Source organism: Ammospiza caudacuta, chromosome 8, assembly GCF_027887145.1.
Source record: "Ammospiza caudacuta isolate bAmmCau1 chromosome 8, bAmmCau1.pri, whole genome shotgun sequence".
Lineage (NCBI taxonomy): Eukaryota > Metazoa > Chordata > Aves > Passeriformes > Passerellidae > Ammospiza > Ammospiza caudacuta.
Genome location: NC_080600.1, coordinates 15849354 through 15864419, shown reverse-complemented (window position 1 = coordinate 15864419; position 15066 = coordinate 15849354). Strand labels below are relative to the sequence as shown.

Here is a 15066-nt window from a genome sequence, read left to right as displayed (position 1 = left end):
CTCCACTCCCAGGCACGAGTGACCCGCTCAGCACATCCTGAGGTGCCACTGACTCTCACATGGGACAGGAGAAATTTGCTTGTCCTGCCCAAGCCCCCACAGCTGCTCACTTAAGTGTGCTTTGTGAAACTGGCCAGGAAAGTGCTCTGCAGCAAACTACAAACATTTGAAGTCCATTTTACTTTCTCAAAATATCTGTTGGAAGCTCCTATAGTTATAACAGGTCAGCAAAGAAAAGGAAGGAGCTGCCTTCTAAGGACTTTATATGGTAAATAAATGTGTCAACACAGAAGACTGGGAAAAAGTCTTTCTCTTGTTAATCTCTACAAATCCCAAATATGAAAATTCACTTTTTCACTGGAGCTTCAAAAACGTACAAATTTTTTTAAAAAAGCAAAACTCTTTTGCAATGCTGTCCCATTTAAAAACATAAGCGCAGAAGAATATCTGGGCTTGTTTTTAAATACAAAATGTAGGCATCTGTATCAAAATTGATTCTATGGATGTCAGATAGGTCAGTGGCTACTCACTGTACATTAGTGGCTTATTTTTATAAACAACTGGTCAATTATCAGTCTGGAATAACCACAGTTTATCTCCAGTCCCCTACATTCCAGTTACTGATTTCAAGGCTGTGATAAACTTTTTCAAGTAGTTCAGTATGGTAAGTTCACCCCCAAAATTTACTGAAATATTATTTTCATATATTTATATATATAAAAAGTAATACTGCTTTTGTAGGTAAGAAACCTTTTCTCCCCCTTTGCCACAATCTGGTAATACAATCAGAACAAGCAAAGTTAAATTATTCTCATTTAAACAAGCATGATCCAGACTAAAATATCTCTACCAGGAAATTCATGACTAAAGCATGCTCATAATCCTTTTCACAACCTCATGATCTTTTCCATGTGACTGTCTCATACAATACTACTAATACATTACTTGGAAACTTTAGTCATGCATCCCTAATTGTGGTGTTTAGCTTTCAATGGTACCTTTTCTCCATGCCCTAGTGGTTAAAATAGTTTGTAACCTATGACTGTCTCATTGCTGAAGAGCTGAGCAGTCTCAGAGCAGTTTCAAAATCAATTACTTGTCTGTTTTCAGTTAAATCAGTAATAACCCAAGCACAGTATTTTTGATCTTCTACTGTGTAATATTCTGCATCTTCCACTGCATATCTTGTTATGGAACAGATACTTAAAAAACAAATGTTCCCATAATAAAAAGTTTCCAAAAGAACAACCAGAAAGAATTAATTCTTTCTTTTTAAACGAGCTTCATTATTCTCTAGGCAACTGTAAATACCTGTCATATTTAAGCTGTCAGGCAGCACTCATGTGTATAATACTGGAAAGCTGAAGTCCAAGTTCTATACACTTCAGTGGCACAAAATTGTGTATAGCTGATCTCATTATAGGAACATTAAGACTCTCAAATCCCCCAAGAGAATATGCAAGCGCAGCCTGAGGACAAGGCTACAGCAAAGTTGAAAAAGACCCTGCCTACTACTGCTGTCAGCCCTAGCCCGGTTCTGTTCAGTGTTTGATTCCCTGCTGCCTGCCCTGCACAGCTCTGAGGGGCAGAGGAGGGAAAGCAGCTCCGAGCTGTGGGGCAGTGAAATAGGGCACCCCTAAAGGGCAGGGCTGAACTAACAGCACCTGCTGCACCTTCCTGAGCTGCAGGGAGAACGAGCAGAGTCCTTCTGACACTCAGGCAGCAGGACAGCCCCCCCAGCCAAGCTGCACAATTCGAAGGTGTTTGTTTGCAGGGGGGCAGAGATGAAGGGTGTCCCACCAGAGGGCATTTCAGGAAGGCACACAGTGCTGCCCAGGGCACCCATCCCCTCCCCACACAGCAGTGCAAGGGATTATCCCCCCAGCAATGGAGAACTGATTGAGCTTCCACACACACAGAGCCTTCAGGTGCAAGCACATGGGCAGTGCCATGGAAACTCAGCACATCTCCGTGCAAACCACTCTCTGCCTAGCACGTTTCAGCTGCTTACGCAAAGGCACCTGTGATCAGAGGTGGGTTTGGTTTAGTTTCTTTTAAAAATCTTTCTTTCAGTCAATGTCCTTTGGATTTCTTAAATTTATCCACAGTTCTTACTATCTATTTCAACTGTTCTTTTTACATAGCACTTTATGCCTTAAAGCCTGGAATATAATTTGTGGGAACATCTTTGTGTATTTATTACCAACTGTTTCACTGAGACTAGAAAACTAGTTCAAGAGTTAGGCTTTACTTTGAAACAACAAACTTGGATTCAAATAATGCAGTCATACAAAATTCAAACTGAAATGAAAGCCACATCTGTTATTCCAGTACTTGCAGCCCACGCAGTACAGCATTTTTTCTGTGTACAATGCTGACAAGAATATTTTAAGTGCCCAACTTTCTTCCCCCCTAACCCTTTTCATTGTGTACTGCCAACAATTTTAATAACCTGAAATATTTGTAATATAAATGCACTGATTTCTTCCCTTCCCACGCTCCTTCCCAAGTAATTTCAGTTTCACTCCCTTGTTGTTCAACTTTCTTATCCTTGTTTTCTCTGAAGAACGTTCTGCTCATCTGCGAAAAACATCTTTGACTCTTCTGAGTTACTCAGCTTGAATGCCACAGAGTAAAGTGCCTGAGCAAGATTTCATGGAGCACCCTAAGCCAAGGGGTGCTAAAAATAAGGACAAAGCAATATTCTTACCAAACTAAGGCATTCTCACCGTGAAGCAGGGCAAGTTCAGCACTTGTGTAATTCATTTCTATTAGGAACTTCTCAGAGTAACAGCTCTATGAGAAATGCCAATTTCTTAAAAAGAGAAATATTTATTGACTACACAAAGACAGTTTTTCTTACAAGTCCTAGAAATTTAACAGTGTTTCTATACTGCAGGTATTCACTCCAATGTATGTGCAGGAGTGATGTATGCAGCTTTCCCCCATCCTGAACAGTGCACTACTTCATAAAAATATTCAGTTAAAAAAAAAGACTGGAATCTGAAAATGCAAATGAACCTAATTCTACATTTTTAAAATGTCACATTTTTAACAAATAATAGAATACAAAATCCTATTAATCTAGCACACATTTTTAAGGTAAGTTTTTAAAAAAAATTAATGTGAAATTAATATATTGTTGTTACTGAAAGACATTTTAAGAAAGCCATAAACACATTTTAACTAAATAATAACAATCTGGTTTTGTTTTATCAGTGTTAAGCCAACAGCAGCTTCTGCTAATGGAAACAGGAAAACATGCTACAGATCAGTAAAGTTAAAATTAACCATTTCTGACTTCAGTTCTCACCCATCTCCTGTACTTTCTTCCTTCTTCAATTTCAGTGAAACAGGTTTGTGGATTTCAGTGAAACAGGTTTGTGCATTTCAGTGAACCTCATTCATTTAAAAACCTATAGCCCAGTAGGAGGGGCACTTTGTAAGAACAGAGCATTAACTAACTGATCCAAGCCCTGTTTGCCAAGTTAATACCAGATAAGACTTACAGAGTACTGAAAGCATTTATGCATAACTGAACACACCATGAATACTTCCTAAAAATCTGAACTGTGAAGTATTTGAAAAGCCAAGTCCCAAGCATAATAAAATGATCTTGAACTAATACAGTAGCAATCCACCAGCTCAGTTATCCAGAAAGGAGCATTTATTCTGAACATAAGAAAACTGGAGAGCCTTCTTCAAAGGGTCAGTTATTTGTAATAAATTGCTGAGTACGGGATCCTTCTCAGAGCTCAAGATAATATAAAAACGTCAGAATACTTGGAAGTTCTGTAAGTACTAGTTCTGCTCACCAAGAATTAATTTGCAGTCTTTCATATATAAATTGGATGTAGTCCATGAAACACCTATTAATGCACAGAATTTATAACAGAGCCAATATGCTTTTGTGCCAATATTCTGTATTAAATATACTGTTCCATTAGATCCTATTAAGATACCAACCAGCACTTGTAAGATTGAAATACTTGAAAAGATAAACCAGTTACAGCTGCATTTTAATACTTCATTTTTCTTCTGAAAGCAAGCAAGTTGTTTTGATTACAACCAAAGCTAAAGTTCAACAAATATTTTAAGATGGTGTTGCACTTAAAGCAGCAGTGCTGCCCGCCCCCACTGCTTCACTCTCTCGTTCCCATGCCCACAAAACCATTTTTGGGCACCAGCACATTTGTTTGCTGATCTGTTCACTGTGTAGCTGTACAACTAGATTCTGCTGAAAAAAAGCCTAGAAAAAGAAAAAAAAAAGATTATTTTCATGACAGATTACTTTTCCTATCTGGCTCACTGTACAGCTGCACAAACACCACAGTCCACACGAATAGAAGAGCCACCCAGCTTTAGGTGGGAGCACCAGTTACTGATCTGGTTGATCTGCAGTCTAACAAAACATTCTGATAGAGCACAAATAAAACAACTGGCCACCTCAAAATGCACTCAAATAACATTGTAATTATTCCCTGTTGAAAGCCAGTTGAAAATAATTTCTCCAACTTTCCCTTCAGAACAGACTATAATAATATTTCTAATCAAGTGTTAAAACCAGTTGCAGTACTTTTATTCTTATAACTTACACCACTATCCTTGCACCACATTGTAGTACTTGTGGTACGTTAGAAGGCATAAAATGCATCTTTGATGAGTGTTTATTACCTACATCTTTATAAGCCTCTCTTCATCACTGCTACAATCAGAAAAGGAATTATGCATGCCTACTGCTACACCAATGACTTATCTCACTTGAAAAAAACCAGAAAAATAAATTTAGAAAAGCTGTCAATTATGAAGTCCACTCAAACATGAGACTAAAGCAAACTTTTACATGTGCAATGCCAAGTTAGTGCCTGTGAAGGCCATTCCTAGAATGATGAGGTTTCAAATTATATACTATTAAATCAAATCTGTATTTTTAAATAATGAACCAACATCACAGACTTTTCTAAGGTGCTCTACCAACAAGCCACTCAAATTCTTCTTAGCAAAGTTACTCAGTCAAGAGAACAAACCAGGAGGACTGCTACTCTTAGACAGCAGGCAGCTACTGGAACCAGCAACATCCTGAGTTAGTGAACTCCCAAATATGTCTGTTCAGTAATTGTAGGAGACAAAGGAGTTTGTGAAGGTGTCCTGGCAGATTCAGAAGTAACACTTATCCAGTCTGATACAGGAATAAAATAGCAGTGCATATTTCAGCAGGCAAATCCACCAACAAAATACCCAGCTGAACCAGTTACTGTCATTTTCATCACATTCCAGGTGAAACCTCAACAGAATTCATGCCATTTCCCTGCCATCATTTATTTTAACCAGGATTATTCTGAAAGCTCTACCTGGCTACTCATTACAGGTTTGTGTAGTGATGGAGGCAACCATTCAAACTGATACAATTACTGACTGGCTTTAAAAATCACTCACCACGAACAATAAACCTTTCTCAGCAAGGTACTAGCTCAGAAGGGACACAAGTTTAAGGTGAATTAATGAAGACACAGTATTCAATACCCAATATTACTCTTAGTGCAAGATTAGAGACAGGAGAGAGGCAAGGAAGCACAGTATTACTGGTAATATGTGAGGCAGATAAAGGGTCTGGAAAGGAAGGAAGTAAAACTGAAGCAAATTGTAACTGCATGTCCAGAACAAAAACCTGCAGAGAACGTGAGGCATCATTTTGGTATTTCACTCCTATTCAATCACTGATTGATTGAATACAAGGAACTCCTGTATCACACTTTTCATAGGATATGGGCAAAACTCAGCCAAAAATGTGGGGTTTTCCCATTGCAGAGATACATTCCTTTTCTATGTAGAACAATGTACTCCTCTAGGTGTTTCACTATGAGAATATTTTGTTTATAAAATATAATTAATCCTTTGTCTTTGCTGATTTACTGTTAACAATTAAGCTACAGTAATGGAGAAAATTCCAGTAAATTCGTTTATTTATAGGATCTCTCAGGATTTTCCACAGATAAGTGGCAATTTGCCTTTCTCAACTTTATTTCTGTTTTAAGAACTCAACAACAGTACAATACAAGGCAAAGTATCATCTTCAAAGACTGGGAAATTATTTTACATCACTCAGTGTAACTGTTTACTGCAATTAATTTGAATCACAGAGCTTGATAGAAGGGAAACAACAATTATTTGCTATACTTGCTGCATTGGTATTAAAGCACCTCATCTTCATCTGTTCTTTTAGGAGGCAGCATTAACTCCTCACATTCCTCTCCCTACTACTCAACATACATAGTTAGCAAAAGGCAGTGTAAGAATTTTTGCCTAAAGCCACCAAAAATTAACTTCTGTGACTTTCTTTCATACTCTGCAAGACACAGATGCATAAATTTAGACTACACACTTTACAGAACTCAATCTCTTATCTGGAGTACAAAACAGCAACTCAGTGAAAAAATAACTAGTTATGAGCATAATACAATGAAAAGCAAAATTTTATATATACATCCTGCTGCAGCTACTGAGTATTTATTTACTGAATGTATGGTCTGGGAGCAAGTGGACCCTGTTAATATAATGCAATGCCTCTGCTGGACAATTGCCTCAAAGCACAGTTCAGAACAGCAAGGTGGAACTCTATGTGTTGTAACAGACATCAAATAAATAGGAATATTTTATATTTAGCATAAAAACCTAGTATTGCAAGGCAACCACGTTATTTGGACTGTAGCCAAGTAGCATTTCTTAAGTTTTAATGTATGTTAATACAATTTGAAACTATACTTTTTGGCTGAGATACTGTGTCCTAGAGACAGATGTTCAGGTCAGCACAAAAAAAAAGCTTCTATATTCTGCAAACAGCAAAACAGCACCAGACAATATATATGACCCATATGATACTGTTTGCATTTCATGGATCAAAGTGCTTATCAGGCTAGTGGAGCCCTAGTGGGAAGAGGCCTTCCTTGACAGGAATGGTTAGAGGAATTGCACAGAGCCCTGGGAAGTAATGCAACCAGGATGTGAAACGCAGAGTGCAGTCTGCCACTCGCAGTGAAGCAGCTTTTCTGGACTGCTCTGTACAAGACATGAATGAAGCAGGACTGAGAAGCAGCCCTGGCTCACTGCTCCCCCTTGCAGGAACACTCACCTGGGACATTACTAGGGATTGAACTCAGCTGCCAGCTGTACAAATGACATATGGCTATCATGAGCAATCCTAGATGGAATTCTGAGCCACTCAATCTTATTTAAAATGCAAATCAATGTTAACAAAGATATTGCTCAAAAAAAATCCATAAGAAGAATCATGTTGAACAATGTCTACTGAGACTACCTTGAGGATTACATACACTTTTCCTTTGTTTTTCTTTGCTGCTCCAATCTCAATGTGGTTGCATGCTATTATCAGCAATTACCTTGGTTAAAGGGTAACTATTTATAGATATCAAAGCACCAGGTGTAAATATTTTATCATTTACAGTTATCTTTGAGAATTCAAGGTATTACTTTTGTCCATTAATAATCATCACCCTAAGGAGCTATTTATGAATGTAGTGTAAGTCAGATAATCTAGAGACCTGCATCTTTATGTATAAATTGTGTGACAACCCCTGCCTGGAATTCATGATGAATTACAGTGGTCTTTACTAAGAGCTGCAATTGGTAACTATTTCTAAATAATTTAAAACCTACATGCAGAAACATTGCACAAAGTCTCTGTTTATTGTATTTACAATTCTTTGCAAATTCCGCATGAAACTTTTTTCACCCATTCTTAACCTGAAGAGCATTTTATCTCACATATGCATTTTATCTAACCAACCACAATGTAGATTGATAACTTCCAGACATGATCAGTTAGACAGCAGCTTCCAGTATTACAAAGACTTTCTCCCAAAGCAAGATTGGTTCACCTACCTTGGTGACTTCAGAAGTGTGTCTTTATCACTTAAGATATTATTCAGACTTATTCACACTTATTCAGAACTGTGCTTATCACTTAAGCACCAAATTGAATGCTTATACAATTTCCTGTGCCTCTTAACAGTCCAGAAACTCTGAGTTTTAAGTCCTCTGTTAATATTCCACATTTTGTACAGATGTGCTACTTTGTTTAATACTGACTTGTGACTGTCAACACAGAACAAAAAGAGGGGCGGGTTTCTCTCACAGACTTCATGAGGCTACAGAGAAGGTGACAGTCAGATGAGAATGAAGCTCCTGGTCACTGAGAGAGAAAGGCTAGCAGCTGAGTCATTCCTGCTCTGCAGCAATGGAAAAAGCAGCCAGGAAATGGAAAGAGAGATGAGGCAGCACCATGTGAGAGGAGAACATTTCCAGTCTAATGAATCATGTCCCCAGCATGGGTACAACACCCTACATGTAATTCCAACATCCCCTTCTTCTCAGAAGCTTTTCACACTGACATCAGCAAACCATCATCTTCCAAGTCTTTCATGCTGCTTTCCAGCTTTCTGGGTATTAAAACCTGTACAGACTTTGCAGTATCACAGAGGTAACAAAAGTGACTTCAAACAATTATTCATTCTTTAGCTTCCTTACTCCTCAGATTTTTATTACATCCAAAAAGCCTCGAGCAATGGCACTGACTCAATAGCACTAAAAGAGTGTGAACAGAGGAACTGACACAGCACATACCTTTCTCTCCTTTACGAGGTTACACCATGGCAGGACATGGTTTCCAGCATTTCAATCAGTTTTTGAAATTTTGAAAAAAAAAGGTTTTATTAGCTTTGCCTAAGTGGTACACATTTCCTTACCAGACCTTATTAGGTGTATTTCAAGTAATATCTCAGCTGTAATTAAAGAATGATGTAAGAGCAGTCTTAATTCCTTCTGCATTAAGTGTTACTTCAGGCCTTTATCAGCAAGATAAAATTACTAGTTTCACTTAAGATAACTTCAGTAGCCCACCCTCAAAGATAATACTTTTCAGATGATAAAGTTGTTTTAAATAATTGCTCTCTAAATTAAGTTGGACTCCTACAGTAAACCAGGAAGTTATACAGATTTTCTTCACATTAGAATAGAAATTGCTTCCCGAAAGGCATAAATTCTCCTAAGGAACTCACCCTGCACCTAAAGCTCAATCCTGTGAAAAAATACCTGCCCAAGGAACAGAACTGCCATTAAACTTTCCTTCTCTGAAACTTCTACTGACATTTTTAAATGTGCTACAAAAAGTGAAGATAATTTGACAATTCTGAAAACATCCTAAAAAATGATACACTGTGACATACCAAGGGTTCTGACATCGTTGATCACCAAACTCAGAAGAAAATGGAATGAGGTTTTCTGGTATCATTTTCACTGCTGGCACATGCAGTTATGTCTGTCCATCAGTCTGTACTGATGCCACCATCCTTTCACCAAGTTTCACTCCAGTAAATGACCAAATTGTAACTTACAGAAAAACTTTAACGGACTTTGGCTTTTAAGTAGCTTTCGTAATTTTAATCAGCAATTCCAGCTGATGAGGACACATAAATGTTCTCAAATTGATTTACTTCATCACTGGTTTATCAAGTGCCTATCACACATTCAAAACAAACTTCCACTTCTGTAAAAAAGAGACAGGAATAAGTCTTTACAATAGGCACAGTCATGATCAAACGACATTGAAACTGCAAAGGCAAACAAGTCCAAACACACTTCCTTAGGGACTATATACAAGCTTGAAGTCCGTGTGATCTGGGCACTACTTAAAAAGCCTCTTCAGACTTGAATCAGCCACTGCTTTGCAGAAAATGTATTAAGAATAGAAAGAGTAAATTAAAGCTGTTTGACTGACTTAGTGAAAGACCAGGAAGGAAACCTATGCCATGTTGGATACATTAATTTTGCCATACATATATATATATACTTATCTCAGTGTCAAAGTAATGATGGTCAGCATGTGCTTTTTCATATCAAGTAAACTTTCTAGAACATGTCTGAATTACCCTGATGATCCAATTTAATGAAATTATTTTCTTGCAACGGGAAAAACATCCATTAATACAAAGCCTGTGAGCATATTTGAATAACTTTAAACCACAGCTCTGCTGTAATTGCACACTTCATGATTGACTGGATATATGCTGCAAACTTAATACTTGGGTTTTATGTAAGCCAACCTGGAAGACCTACAAAGCACAAAGACCCACACAGATATTAATTGAAACAAAGCTCATATTTTTGGAGTGTTTTTTTTTTTTTAATGTAGCCAGAATCTCCAGTCATATTGCCTATTCCAGAGAGGTCACAGTGTATAATAACCCCTCTGCACCCACCCATGGACACTAATATAATGCAATATGGAACTGCCACCATTAATCTCATCAAACACACACAATTAATTCACAGTCTGTCCATCTATGTAGACCCTATTCTCCTTTAGAAATAGGTTGCATGGCTGCATACTTTTTTACTCTAAAGTATGAGTTAAAAGCAGTCTAAAATAAAAATACTGCAGGACACCACCACTAATTTTACTTTAACCATTAGCACAAGAATTTAGCTGCTAAAGTAAATTTAGCTGGTCAATGTTCTTGGGGACCTCGGTGTTTTTTCCAGTTCTTGTCTTACATTGCCATGCCAGACTATTAGCCTACAGAGTAACATCAGTCCCTCACTCTGGAGTTACATAGCATGCCTCAGTCCCAATTCCTATTTCCCTGCACATCTGAAGCAAAGCACATTATTCAGCAGAGGAAACTCTGCATTCTCTGTTAAAGTCCAATTAAAAAAATCTCATATAATGCCTTTTTAATATAGAAAGTTTTCTATTTTTATGTCACTGTGTCAGTTACTACTACCCAAAGGGATACAAGAACATACCCACTGGAACATGCCAGGATTACTTTTGTTAACTAGATGACAACTGCTTCCGCTGGTCTGAAAACTAACCAGGTCTTCCAGTGTGCATTTCTCAGCTCTGTATCAGGCTCAAGGTTATCACAGGCTCCCTTGGTGTTATGGTACAAGATCCTACCTTAATAAAAAAAAAACACATTATGATTGCTACTTACACACATACAGCATTAGGAGTGCTAGAAACCAGAAGTATTTCTACTCGGGCAACTCCTGTTCAGAGAGTCTTATCAACTAGCAGGCATGAACACTTCTACAAAGAGGCCCAAAAACGACAAAGATAGCTAGAAATTTTAAAGAGCAATTTTATTCCGCAGTTTCAACGTTAAGTGTGTGTTTCCAAAGGACGCAGCATAAGCAGCAGAGATGGTTGAGAACAGGCAATCAATGTTTTTTGCTCATAATTTCTGTGTCTGTAGAGCACAGTGACAAAGCCTCCTGACCCTTCGGCCCTTACCCTTATTTAAGGTTACGTGCAGGTTACAGCCCGAGTGATTTTTCCGCAGCGGTTAGCGCTAAATCCCAACCGTAAACCCTGCAAGATTTAATGGCCTGGCTTGTTCATCACCCGCCGTCCCAGGCCGTCCCCAAACACCGCCAAGTCCTGGGGGCCCCGCACGGCGCTGCCGCCCCGCACACCCGCAGCGCCCACGCCGGGCGGCCAGGGCCGGCTCCGGCTCCTTCCCCCGCACCCGCGGCCTCCACGTGGCCGCACCGAGAGCGAGCTCGGCAGGGCCGGGCGCGCCCAAAGCCGCACTCCCGGCAGGAAGGCTGCCGGAGGGAAGCGGAGAGCGGGCACCGGGCGGCTCGAACCCGCCGGGACACGGGGCCCGCCGCAGCCCCCGACCCCCGCCGCAGCCCCCGACCCCCGCCGCAGCCCCCGACCCCCGCCGCCCCCTTTCTCTGTCCGCCCGAGCAGCCGCAGCGCCGCGGCCACGTCCCGGGCCCCCGGTTCGGGGCGCGGGGGCGGGGAGGATTTACCTGCCGCATGGTCGCCTCACGAGCAGAGGAAGAAAGGGGGTGGGGGGATGCGCCAGGGCCGCGGCGGCGCCTCGCGCTCCGCCGCCTCGGGGGGAGCCCGGGCGCGGCCCCCCCGCCCGCCGCCCTCCGGCCCCCCGCGCGCACCCCGCGGCCTCGCGCCCCGCCGCCACGTGATGAGGCGGCCGCGCCGCCGCGCGCCCCTCTCGCCGCTCCGCATCGCGGGCGAGCCGCTGTCCGCTACCGCCGCTCGGTCCCCGCCAAGGCTCCTCGCCCGCACCGCCGCCCCCCCGCCCCGGCGCGGCCCGGGCCGGCCACCACCCGCTCCGCGGCGCCGGGCGGCTGTGGGGGAGGGCATGTAAACAAATGGGGTTTTATAGCTACCTCACTCGAGTGCCGTGTGCATCTCCCTCTCCGCTCGGTACCAAACCGCCGCGGCGCCTCCTCCTCCTCCTCCTGCCGCTCCGCCGGCGCTATTCACAGAGCCGGCTACGCCGCGCTCGCCCTGCACACGCGGCCCCGCAGCCCGCGCTGCCCAATGCGCAGCCATTTCCTCCAGCGCTACGAAAGTGGCGTAGCGGCCCTGCCCGCCCGCCCCTCGCTGCGGCGGCTCCGCGCACGGCCCGGCCATGGCCGCCGGGCCCGGGAGCGCCGGAGGGAGCGCCGCGGGCCCGGGGCAGCGCAGCCCAGTCCCGGCCGAGGGAGCCCGACCCGGGCTGCTCGAGGGGAGCCGGGCCTGCGGGGCCGGGGCCGAGCTGCTGCCTCTGCAGCCGCCTGGGGAGACGGTCCGTCAGCAACAACGGGGTATTCGTACCTTCCTATCGGGGTACCTTCCTACGGGGGTACTTTCGGGGCCGAGGTGGGCACTGATCCTCGTTTATTTCACTCCACAAACTCCGTTCAGGCTCGCTCAGGCCACTAAAGCCCGTGCAGGCAGTGAAGGTCTCCCCATGGCGAGGTGGAGCCCCTCGTCACGACACGCACCATTCCTAGGCAGTAACTATAGAGCTAAATAAAACCCCTAAACCAAACCTTAGGTAAACCAAAGCCTTCACTAGATCAACGCCGAGAATCAGGGGACATTTTGGTTTGTAACGTAAGACCTGCAATATAGTAGAGTCTTTCACAACAAATCATAATTTGAAATAGACCAGCATGTTTTGTAATGGTTATTTATAGAAAGCACGTTCAAAGGCTGAAGCACAGTTATAGGAACGTTTCAGATAAGTTTTAGGCTGTTTCATTTTTCTCTTGGAGAAATTTGCATACAATTTTCACGACATTTTCCTCCAAAAAATAGTGTTCCCATTGCAGGCTTCAATCTGGAAGAAGCCTGCAATGTATCTAGAATGTATCTAGAAACAAGCCGACTTTCCCTCTATTTTCTATATTTTCAAGGATGCACACATTTTGCTTTTAGATTCTTATATTAGTGAATGGAACTAACCTAATTATTTCTGAAAATGTTCCTTTGTTAAACCAGATGATTCACACCAACACTACCTTAAGTCTGACCTGGCAGAGCCAGAGTCCTGTCCTATCCTATCCTAGTAATGTCTGAAGTCCGGGGCATACCCCATGGTTACCTCCTCCAAAAGCCTCCCAAAGTTACATGATTTTTCTTTGTAAAGGATTACTCCTATTTGTTTAGCAACTAAAAGAAAGCTGTTACCTGTAAGAGTCTAAAAACCACGTACGCATTAAATTGAAGTCATGGTGCAAGAGAAAACCAGAGTAAACTTCTCTAGATGTGATAAACGTCCATTATAATGCAGCTACTGTAGCAAACAAAGACATGTGGACCTCTCAAATGACCTAAGCACACATCAGGTGTGATGCTGAATCTTTTCTGATTAGTCTCTACCCATGAAGTTTGTGTCTCAGTGACAGAATTTATTATTTCATATCTCCTCCAATATCTTTCTCTCTGTTTAGTATTTACTTTTGGGGAAAAATAAACCCCATAATTCCTCCCTCATTTTTTGCTCTATGTCTTACCAAATCCATCACTAGATTATAAACCATACCAGTCTAAAGTCAGTGGCTCACATCAAGTTTTAGGAACTGATATAAAGTGATTACGAGGTAGTATACCAAAGCATTGGACCAGATCATTTTGTATGTTGATTTGAATGATTTTTACCTTGAAGCAGGTCCCTTATCTCTCAGAATTTTAACACAGCAATTAAAATACAGATCTGATTATGACAATAATTGTTAGACATTTATCACAGTGCCACTATTCATCAATAGACATGGCTGATTTGTATTGCTGTTTGCTCTAGAAATAGATCCACTGAGTGGAAAAAGAAATTTTAAAATTAAGTTTTCTTTTTCCATCAGAGTTTATTCAGGGAATTGTACTCAGTAATAAATAGAGCATATAGAGTTTGTTAGCTTTTCTGAGTAAAATTCAAGTAATGCAAAATCTCCTTAAAAAGAAATCAAGAACTCTAATAAAATGAAATAGTGATTCTACACAGCAACTTTCCAGAAACTCACCCAGCCCAGGTGTACCAATAAATAGATCTCTGTTAGTGGGTTCTCCTCCCCTCCAGCTGTTCCCCACTCTAACATGTATCTGTTCATTTTAAATCCAGAAGGGGCCATTAGCAGGCCTGCCAGCACTCTGCTAACATTTCCTGCTAACAAATGAGTCTCATTTGTAGTTTGAGTTAGGTTAGAACCTTCCTAGTCAGTCTGCTCGTGGCTTTCTCCTGATACATTGAAAAGCCTGCTTGTATCTAGAATATTTTTCCTATAGTTGTACATTGTATCTTGCATTTAGGTTTCTTAGCAGTTTTCACCATACATTTTAGAGCAAGAACTGCACTAAAGTATTTGAGGAAAGCAAAGTAGGACTTTCTATAAAATAGGTTCAGCAACCCACACCAAAAATTATTAGATCAGGCATTTACCATGAAAAAAGGCTGAGGAGTGTGTTTCCCTGTGAAGCCTGTGGAACAACTTTCTGTGCTGCAGGGAAGCTGGAACAGCAGAGCAGGGCAGCAGCACTGCAACAGTGCTGAGAGCTTGAGAAAACACCAATGTATGCAACAAACCCAGACTGACTTTTCAAGCTTCAAAAGGAATATGTTACCATACTTTTAGAACAGAACTGGCTTGGGGTTTTCTTCCCTCTCCTCTCACAGGGCACTTCCTTGCTGAGTAGGACTCTCATATTTTGGGCTGAGGAAGGGAATTTTATATATTTATATACAGATCTCACACACT

The 15066-nt window shown here is 41.5% G+C and overlaps 1 protein-coding gene across 2 annotated transcripts in view; it reads right to left on the bottom strand.

Annotated features, from left to right (window-relative positions):
* SLC39A10 (solute carrier family 39 member 10) overlaps positions 1-11968 on the bottom strand; it is a 31697-nt gene extending 19729 nt beyond the window's left edge. Inside the window, exon 1 of one of the 2 annotated variants that reach the window (XM_058809455.1) lies at positions 11836-11968. In XM_058809455.1, coding sequence (XP_058665438.1) covers positions 11836-11844 — 9 coding nt within the window. In that variant the 5' untranslated portion in view covers positions 11845-11968. Of the gene's footprint in view, positions 1-9242; positions 9468-11835 lie in introns of those variants that run through there. The other variant, XM_058809454.1, reaches the window with a different exon arrangement.
* Between the last annotated feature and the right edge of the window lie 3098 nt (positions 11969-15066).